Genomic DNA, 10,117 nt, shown 5'->3' with positions numbered 1-10,117 from the left:
GATGTTATCCTCCTGCCCTTGCAATCTACAAAGCCATGAAAATAAAGCTCAATTCATCACTGTCGAGGTGAGAGCCGGGTTCAGTGTCCAGCTTGTCTCTGGGGATCCCATCTTCCTTTAATTTTTGACCGCGTAATCTTCACTTAGTTTTCATTTTTTGAGGCATTTAAGATCTTTAAGATATTATATTAAACAATTTTAGTTGGCATATTATTATTTTTTAAGATCGATTGTTGTTCTGTGGACTTAGTCTGACATATTGACAGAAAACCTAGGACATTTATTATTTGATTATTTCAAATTCCAGGGATGGGCAGTCCCAGGGATGGTCTGGCAACTCAGGGACCTTCTAAGGACCCAGTTCTTATGTTCTTCTACCCCAATTTGCTCGGTGTTTTGGCTGCTGTGTTCCATCTTATTGCCTCATGGTTGCAGGATGGCTGCTGCAACTCCAGATGTCACATCATCATGATAGAGTTGCTAATGAAAGGAGTAAAGGAAGGCAAAGGTCTCTTTATGAAATGCTCTGTTATTAAGAGGGAAATATGACTCTCAGAAGCCTGGTATATTCTGCTCTAGGTATCATTGGCCATACTTTGTCATGTGCCTTGCTCTGAATCAGTCACTGTACCGTAAATGGCATTGCTAAAATTGCCTTAACCCAAACTTCGTTTCTTCCCCACCTGCTCCCTGGGCTCCCTGGAACACAGGCACTCAAACAGAACTAGGATTCTGTTAGTGAGGAAGAAGTGAGCAATGGCTGCTGTGTAGACCATCATCGATGTCTACTAGAGTTGCTTCTTGGGAAAGTATCTCCTTCTTGTTCTCAGAAGCAGGGGACATGAGAATCCATGGTGGAGGGGCAGTGCCGTCCTCCTCAGCTCCACGGTGCACAAATGCATTGCCCTTCCTGGTCCCGCTTTTTATTCCAGCACCCATCTGGGTGCCCATATAGCCCCGCACCCTAGGGCCGGATCCCAACGACATTCAATTACTTTAGGATTTTGCATATGCTGTTGGCCACCAAATGACACTGGGAAAAGATGGGCGGGAGAAAATTCATGTGGGTAGAATATACATTACACATTGTCTGGAAAGTCTGTAAAGTCCCCAGCCATTGTTCATGTAACGAGAACATACTACATGGCTGGAGACTTTCTGGACAGCTCTCGTACACCCGGCAGTGGTTTGCTGGGTCAGATGGTAGTTCTCATTTTAGTTTTCTGAGGAACCTGCATACTGTTTTCCATAGTGGTTGCACTAATTTACATTCCCATGAGGGTTCCCCTTTCTCCACATCCTCACAAGCTTTCATTATTGCCTTTTTGATAAAAGACATTTTAACTGGGGTGAGGTGATATCTCATTGAAGCTTTGATTCGCATTTCTCTGCTGACTAATGATGTTGAGTGTTTTTTCATATACCGGTTGGCCATTTGTATGTCTTCCTTTGCTTGTTTTTAATTGGGTTATTTGATTTGTTTGTATTGAGTTGTTGGAGCTCCTTATATAGTCTAGTTATTAATCCCTTGTCAGATGGGGAGTTTTCAAATAGTTTCTCCCATTCTGTGTGCTGTTTCTTTGTTGATTGTTTCCTTTCTTGTGCAGAAGCTTTTTAGCTTGACGTGATGCCATTTGTCCGATTTTGCTTTGGTTGCCTGTGCTTTGGAGACATGACCCGAGAAGTCCTTGCCAGATATCTCTTTGACATACTGATTTTGTTTCCTGTAGATATATGCCCAGAAGTGGGATCGTTGGATCATATGGCAGTTCTATTTTTCAGTTTTTGAGGAACCTCTGCATTGTTTTCCATATTGGCTGTACATTCCCACTAGTAGCATACAAGAGGGCCAACTTCTCCACATCTTCACCAACACTCGTCTTTTAAAAAATAATATCCAGAGTAGAATGTTTTTAAATGTGTTAAATATCTTGGGATTTTAGCAAAGATCATAATATTAAAAACTCGGAGGAGGATCTTTCTGTCTCCCATTTTACATGCAAGGAAACCTTGGCTGCAGTGCTGTCCTGCTTTGCCCGAGAACCGAGGGTCATGACTTTGTGAAGCTGGGCTGACGTCCAAGTCAGTCTGTCGCACGGCCTTTATTCCGCCTTGTCCCACAGGACTAGACCGAGGTCGACACGTCAGGCAATGAGCTTATCCTCATCTGAGCCTGTGGGTGAGCAACATTTTTCAGAAACCAAGGCCCTTCCTCCTGTCTCATCAGTGGAAGGAACAGGAGAGAGAGCTCTTCCCCTTTGTGTGAAGCGGTTGATGTAGAAACCTCATGACCAGAGGTCCTGGACGACGCATCCTGTGTCCGTGTGTGCTGCAGTCTGTCCTTCCTCCCTGGGGCTCCAGGCCACACTGCTGGGTCTGGGCCATGTCTTCCCACCCGACTGCCCTCCTGGGCCTAGGTGAGTCCTGCAAGGAGGGGAGAGGGTTTGGGAGAGAGAGGAGGTGGGAGGCTCAGGGAAGTTCCCTGCTCAGGCCTGACCACAGTCCAGCAGACTCCGGGGCCCCAGGGGAGGAAAGTGTCACACGCCAGGCTGCCCCTTGGGTCTTCCCTGGGCCTGAGTCTGACCACAGACGACTCAGTCCTGAAGCAGCGGCCTGGGCATGGGGACGAGTTCAGCTTTAGGAAGGGCTGAGGGCACAGAGGACCTATTCTGAAGAGGGGTCTTGGGGATTTATCTTGAAACTATTTTGGAACAAGAAGAACTATACTCAGATATTACTGTTGAGGAAGGATGGTTTGGTAATTATGGGATGATGAATGCCCCCCACCCCCTAGTTCCGTGAACCCCCCTCTTGATAGCAGCCCTGTAAGGAAGCCAGGAGGTGGGTGCCGTTCTCACTGGGGCTTCTCTTCCAGTGCTCTGCCTGGGCTGCGCGATCCACACACAGGAGGGTGAGTCCCGTCTTCCCAGTCCCCTCTGCACCCGAGGGCAGCTCTGGGTGGGAGTGATGTTCGTTCTGGGAGGGCCTGGAGGGAAACCCTTAAACACACCCCAAATGGCGAACAGCCCCCAACGTGTAACTGTCACACTGTTCTCCACCTGTCGTTTGTTTTTCTTATTTTTTAAAATGTTACTTTTAATTGACAAATAATAATTGTGTCTGTTTATGGAGTACAACGTGATATTTTGATATATGTTTACGTTGTGGAATGATTAAATAAGGCTAAGTAACATGTCCATCCCCTCCCATACTTATCATTTTTTTTGTGGTAGGAATATTTAAAATCTACTTTTTAAAGCATCTTTGAAAAATACAATCAATTATTATCAACTGTAGTCATCCTACTGCACAATTGATCTCGAAAACTCATTCTTCCTGTCCAGCTGAAACTTTGTACCCTTTGACCAGTATCTTTCCCATGCCTCACAATCCCAGCCTCTGATAAGCAGGTTCTATCTCTCTACTTCCGTGCGTTCAACTGTTTTAGATTCATCATATAAGTGAGATCATGCAGTATTTATCTTTCTGTGCCTGGCTTGTTTCACTTAGCACGATGTTCAGTTCATCTATGTTGTTGCAAATGATGGAATTTTCCTTCCTTTTTAAGGCTAAATAGTATTCCGCTGTGTACGCCGCATTTTCTTTATCTGTTCACACTGCTGACGGTTGCCTAGACCGATTCCGTCTCTTGGCTGTTGTGAATAAGGCTGCAGTGGGCGTGGCAGCGCAGATGTCTCTCAGACACGCTGACTTCCACGAAGACAATTCAAACCCAGGGTGATCCACGTGACCCTCCCTGAGCTTTCCTCACGTAAACCCAGACCTCACTCGGCAGCCCCTTGGCAGGGAACATGACAGGCGCATGGGCAGAACCTGAGAATTCACCCTCGATCCCACCTTCTCCGTCCTCCTGTGTGCGATATATCACCCAGGGTTGACGTCCCCTAAATTTTTCTTGCCTTTCCCTCTCTCTTCATATTCTTCTCTGGACTCCCCTCCCAGCGAGGGTCCCTCAGCCTGGCCACGCCACTGCTGCCCACTCCCTTCTTGGCACCAGGGAGACAGTCATTTGCATTGCAAAAGCACAAATAGGACCGTAATACTTTATGCAATTTTTAAAAATGTCTTTGAACTTTCTTTACTTAATATTTTATTTTAAGGCAAAATATTGTTTTGCCTCAAAGCACTTCTACTTTTTATCTTCAGATAGAATCCAACCTTGCATTTCCCTGCGGTCCGAGCACAGGCATGTTCCAGCCACATCCTGTCCCCACGCCGTCTGGCTCACGTATCTCTAAGTACCTCCACTTCCTTTCATTTTTCCAAACACACCTTATTATGCTCAGCGCTGGGCCCTCTCACACACTGATTCTTTTAAATTACTTAATTCATTTTGAAAATGGACACATAAAAATTGTATGAATTTGTTGCGTATGATGTGATGTTTTGAAATATGTACACACTGTGGATGGCTAAGTCGAGCTAATTAACATATTCATTACCTCACATACTTACCATTTTTGTGTGTGTGGTGAGAACACTTAAAATTTGTTATATGAGTTAGCAATATCAAGACTGCAATACATTGTTATAAACTATGGTCACCACGGTGTACAGTAGCTCTCCTGAACTCGTGTCTCCTGTCTAACTGAAACTGTGTATCCTTGGACCAACATTCACAAGCCCATTTTCCCACTTTCGGTGGCGGGTGTTCCCTGTCTGCTCAGCTTGGGTAATTTACACTTGACCCTCAGGTCTCCGCTGGCTCGGGTACCTCTTCCCCTTGACTTCCCGGAGGAGGCCAGCTCTGCCTCCCACCTGTTCCCCCAGATTCCTGCTCTCAGCCTGAGGACACGCATCACAGTTTGTAGCTGCAGATTTGGACAAGTATTCTGTCCACTTCTGCCCTCCCTCCCAGACTTCCAGCTCCAAAGGGCAGGGACCCTGTACGGGTATTTCTCATACGTGTGGGACTCGTGGCACTTGGAAGGCGTCTCTAAAGGGATAGATAAGGAACTAAGACGTGGTTGAATGGAAGAATGAACAAACGGAGGTGGTCGAGGAGATGCTGGTCAACGGATGAAAGAATTTCAGTTAGACGGGAGGAGTAAGTTCAGGAGTGCAACGTGATGACTATAGTTAATTTCAGTGTATCGTATACTTGAAAATTGCTAAGAGGGCAGATTTTAAATGTCCTCCCCACAAAAAAATAAGTATGTGAAGTAATGCACATGTTAATTGGCTTGATTTAGCTATTCCACAATGTATACCTATATCAAAACAGCATGCCGTATACCATAAATACGTATAATTTTTATTTGTCAATTAAAAAACCAGTGAATGAGTGAATTGAGCCCCTGCCACCTCCTGCCTTTATTGGGGATTTTGCTAACTTTGACACAATCTTCCTGTTTCCTTCAAACCCACACTTCCTCTTCCGCCTCCAGCCAAGGAGGGACAAATGGGGGTTTTCAAGCGACTTTATAACGAGGAAATGGGAATTAGGCTGAGATGAAAGCAGACAACTAGAGGAAAACACAGACGTGCTTGCCCAACGGAAGACTTGCCTTAGAAATGGGGACTGTCATCAGCTGGGCATCTGCCCTGCGCAGATCTGTGCCGGGTGCTTCACCCTCCTCCTCCCCACTCCAGACTCTCAAAGAGCTTTGTAATCTCCCCGCCCCCACCCCTTACGCAGTCCCACCTGGGGACTGGCCAGTTGCCCTGCAGGCCCCAGCTCAAGTCATCTCCATAATCCTTACTTCTCTGTCCCTCACAGCAACCTGGTCATGTCATCCTCATCCTGTCCCCACCCCCCGCAACAGGGAGGGAGCCGGACTCTGCAGCACACACGCCTGGGCCCCAGGCTGCTCTGACACTTCCCAGGTGACCCTGAGCAAGGCCCAAGGTGTGACTGAGTCTCCAGGTGCTTACTGTCAAGTGTGGAAAGTAACTCTGCAGTGACGTGAATTCAAATGCGTGCAGATGGGCAGGAGAGGCAGAGATGTTTGAATTGTGATCATGGTTGCACAACTCCGCAGATTTGCTAAAAACATTGCATTGTGACCTAAGATGAATTGTGTGGATGGTGATTTCCTCCAAGGGGACACTGAGACCCTGCTCTGCTTCCCTCCTAGGGACCCTGCCCACACCCTCCATCTCGGCTGAGCCAGACTCTGTGATTCCCCCGGGACAGGCCGTGACCGTGGTGTGCCGAGGCCCTGCTGGGGCTGAGATGTTCCGCCTGGAGAGCGAGAATAAAACCCCTAAATTCGAGGATGTTAATATTGTGTCTCAACCTGGTGCATCTGAGACAGAGGCCAGATTCCACATTGAGGCATTTAGCGAAGTCACTGCTGGGCGACATCGCTGCATCTATCGTAAGGGGCCCGACAGCTGGTCTAAACGGAGTGAATGGCTGGAGCTGGTGGTGACATGTGAGAATGTCACCAGCCCCTGCCCCAGTCTCAGCTCTGCCCTCAGGTTTGTCCCCAGGTCCCTGGGCCTGTCCCAGCTGCCAGCCTCTTTCCATAGACTCCCTGCCCTCCCCCTGACCCCAAGCCCTCCCCTCCTGCCCACTCTGCACACACGTCCCCTCGGCCCTCACACTGCCTTAGATCCCTGGAGGCCTGGTCTCATCTGGACACCACAGAAGGACTGGACACATAGTCCCAGCATTGGGTGGGCACGGAGCTGGCCCTGCTGGGCTGGGTGGGCAGTGGGTTCCCAGGGATTGGGTGGGGGCAGACCCCCTTCTAGAGAACCAATGTCTTCTACTCAGGATAGTCCTGCTCCCTATTCCTTCCCACTGAGACAGAACCTGTGGTGGCCCCAGGCCATGTGTCCCCTCTGCTGTGGTCCACCTCCCACTGGGCAGGTCGCAGGGTCCAGGGATGACCTCAGACCAGGACTGGACAGTACTTTGGTGAATCTTTGTGTTGAGAACCATTCGTGCTTCTGTATGTGGTCAGCCCCAGAGATGTCCTGGAGTCAGGGTCCAGTAAGGAGGGTCCCACCCACCTCCGTGTCCTCCCAAGGCCTCAAAGGAGCTGTTCCGTGATGGTTCCATGAGGTCAACAGAGCACAGTGGCTGGAGGAGCAGAAGGAGTGACCAGCCTCCAGCAGAATGGCGGGAGGGGGTGGGCTCGCCCATGAATCCTGTCCCAGTGCCCTGTTTTCTCAGTAGTCTTGGGTCATTGTCTGGGATGGAGGGATGGCCAGGTGCAGCCATTGTGTTTTGTTCGTTTATTTCAGAATATTAAAGGGGTACAAATGTTTTTGCAACATGGATCACTTTTGCCCCGCGCTCGCTGACTGGCCACACGGCTTCAGGCAGCAGGAGCACACACGTCGCATCGGGACTTGATTTCCTCCCCACGGAAGGGCAGTTTCCACCCCCATCAGGGGGCTGCTGTGGGAGACAAATGAAACTGGGGATGAGACGGGGATTCTTGTGCTCTGGTGGGGACCCAGGAGGTGGTCGGCGAGAGGAAGTTCTTTCTCTTCCCACCAGTGGTCGTGTCTGCAAAGGTCTGCAGAGGGCAGGGAGTGGCAGCGTGTAACACGGCTTCCTGTGCTAAGGAAATGTCCCATCTCTGCGCCACCCGGTAGGGATGTCAGTGGCCGGTGCAGCTGGCTTCTCATTTCATTCAACTTCGATTACATTCCAGTGTCAAGGGCCGTGTGTGGCTACACACTGGACAGCGCAGATGTGCAAGATTCTACTGGACAGTTCTGGTCTCGCAGGAGCAGGCCGGGTCCTGGGGTGTGAATGGAGGTCCCTGTGGTGGGCACTGGGACGACCGTGAGGCTTCTCTGTCCCTCTCGGGCCTCTGACCCCATCTCCTCTGTATTCCCCCTTCTCAGGAGGTACGCAGAGGCCTCTGGATGACAGTAACAACAGTGGTGAGTGACGGGGACAAAAGAGCCAGAGCTTCGTATGTGCCTCTTGGGGAAGCGGGGGAAGGTCGGGCTTTGGGCTTGGTCCGGCTCCAGCACTACGACGGCTGGCTGTGTCCGTGCGCACAGAGGACCTCGGCTCTCAGACCCTGCTGTGAAGATGGGGCTAAGGATTCCTGTGCTGCAGGGCTGTTATGCACCTGGGAGATTTTATATATTAGTATGTCCACGGCAGGCAAGCAGCATGTGTGTGGTACACAGTAGGCGCTCAATACCTGTGTGGTTCTAGAAACCCATTTCCGTCTTCCCTAGACACACCTGCTCTTGGAGGGCTGAGGACAGAGCAGCTTTATGTCCTCATTGGGGTCTCTGCAGTCTTCCTCCTTTGTCTCCTCCTCCTGGTCCTCTTCCTCCATCGCCAGCGTCAGAGGAAACAGGGTAAGTCTCAGGGGGAGGGTGGGGTGACATGGGGAGGCTGTAAGGGCAGTGTCTCCCTCCTTAACTCAGACCCCGACTGTCCTCAGGGTCCCCCAGCAGCAAGGACGAGGAGCAGAGGCCACAGCAGAGGTGAGGCACCTGGAAGTGAGCCGCGGGCCACACCCAGTGCCCCAACCCCAGGCTCCCCTGATGATCATTTGTTTTTTCCCTCAGGCTCAGCCAGGCTGTTGATGTCCTGGAGAGGAAAGCAGGTGAAGGGGGAGGAGGGACAGGTGGGGGCAGAGGAAGTGGGAGCTCAGTACCAGTCAGGACACAGTGGGTGGAGGAGAATGTCTGGGAACTCTCTAGGAAGTTCTAGATTGAGTGCAGAATGACAAACATCTGAAGTTGTGAGGTTTCAGGCAGTTTCCCCTTCTGACGCCCACCCCAGAGAACTGACCATGTGTCTTCTCCCCTCCAGATGTGGCCACTGTTGAGGGACTTCCTGAGAAGGGGAGAGAGATGGGCACCCCAGTAAGTCTTTGTCCTGGTTATCAATTGCCATGTAACAAAATACCCCAGATTTAGCAGCTTAACAAAACTGTTCCACTTTCTTGGGTCAGGAATTTGGGAGTGGCTTAGCTGGGTGGTCCTGGCCCATGGTCTCTCCTGAGGTTGCTGTGTCAACCAGGGCTGTATCCACCGTTAGGCTTCACTGGGTTGGAGGATCTGCTTCCTAGCGTCTCCTGTCTGCTGGCGGGAGTCACGTGGGACTCTCCACAGCCACCGGCTTCCCCCAGAAGGAGGGATCCAAGACAGGGAAGGGCAGAAGCCACATTGGTGTTTGTGGCCTCACCTTGGAAGTCAAGTGTCTTCACTTATTCTGATGGTCGAATAAACTAACCCTAATACCATGTGGGAGGGGACTGCACAATGGTGCGATTTCGGGGGGGAGCACTGGGGCCCTTGGAGGTGTCTACCACTGCCCCCTGCCCATCCCCACAGCCCGTCCCTTCACTCACCCCCCACCCAGTGCTCACTCACTCTGGGTCTCTCTCCCCAGGCCCCTTCTGCAGGGGACCCCGAGGAGGTGACGTATGCTCAGCTGGACCACCGGGCCCTCACACGGAGGACAGCCCACGCCGCGTCCCCACAGTTCACAGAGCCTGTGGCTGAGTCCGGCGTGTATGTAGCTATCATCAGAAACTAACCGCAGGCCCACCTGGCCCCTGCACCTGAGGACACAGGAAGTAACTCTTGGAAAGTCTAAGGCAGCCATTTGGAGGGTTTCGCCTTGTCTTCATCCTGACCTGGAGAGCCAGCCAGTCAGCTCTCCTGGGGCCAAGAGCTGGAGCCTGGAGATCTCTAATCAACATCCAGAACATTCATTAACCGAGTGGTCCCTTCCACAATCGACCAGATACATGGAGAGACTGTGTTGTGGTTGCTTTGAGCCCCAGCGACAGTCACCTGGATATTTCCAAAGACCCAGCTACAGTCACCTGGCTGTTTCCAGAGCCCCAGCTACAGTCATTTGGCTGCCAGCTACAGGCACCCAGCTGATTTCATGAACAGTGTTGCAGCCTCCCAGCTGCTCCCAGGTGTCTCCTATGAATTCCCAACTTCCCCAGAGACTCCATTCCAATCACCTGCTCAGCTGACCCGAAAGACCTTCGCAGAATTTAATTGCTAACCTTGAGACTGGGCTATACTTATGCAGCTGAAAGCTGAGCTCAGTTATCTGGGTCATACTTTACTTTGTGCATCAATAAATAGTTTGAGAGACCCAACAGCTGGCAGCCCTGTGCCAGGTCCTGGGGGCACAGGTCACTTGGGCCGT

General features: G+C 50.7%; 1 protein-coding gene across 1 annotated transcript; it reads left to right on the top strand.

Moving 5' to 3' along the window:
- The first annotated feature begins 2,383 nt into the window (after nucleotides 1-2,383).
- LOC105809487 (leukocyte-associated immunoglobulin-like receptor 1) lies at nucleotides 2,384-9,487 on the top strand. The gene is made up of 9 exons (XM_012643309.1): nucleotides 2,384-2,417; nucleotides 2,876-2,911; nucleotides 6,099-6,444; nucleotides 7,828-7,830; nucleotides 8,150-8,298; nucleotides 8,385-8,427; nucleotides 8,512-8,549; nucleotides 8,759-8,811; nucleotides 9,341-9,487. Exons 1-9 carry the CDS (start codon nucleotides 2,384-2,386, stop codon nucleotides 9,485-9,487), a joined length of 849 nt encoding a protein of 282 aa, XP_012498763.1.
- Nucleotides 9,488-10,117: the final 630 nt, after the last annotated feature.

The sequence above is a fragment of the Propithecus coquereli genome, unplaced genomic scaffold (assembly GCF_000956105.1).
Source record: "Propithecus coquereli isolate 6110/MARCELLA unplaced genomic scaffold, Pcoq_1.0 Scaffold196, whole genome shotgun sequence".
NCBI lineage: Eukaryota > Metazoa > Chordata > Mammalia > Primates > Indriidae > Propithecus > Propithecus coquereli.
This window is presented reverse-complemented; position numbering and strand designations above follow the sequence as displayed.

What these genes read in the sequence shown, in the direction of transcription:
- LOC105809487 (XM_012643309.1), top strand. Translation starts at nt 2,384, where the DNA reads ATGTCTTCCCACCCGACTGCCCTCCTGGGCCTAG. An exon ending in GAGCAGAGGCCACAGCAGAG is followed by an intron (nt 8,428 to 8,511) that starts GTGAGGCACCTG and finishes TTTTTCCCTCAG; the next exon opens with GCTCAGCCAGGCTGTTGATG. An exon ending in GGAGAGAGATGGGCACCCCA is followed by an intron (nt 8,812 to 9,340) that starts GTAAGTCTTTGT and finishes CTCTCTCCCCAG; the next exon opens with GCCCCTTCTGCAGGGGACCC.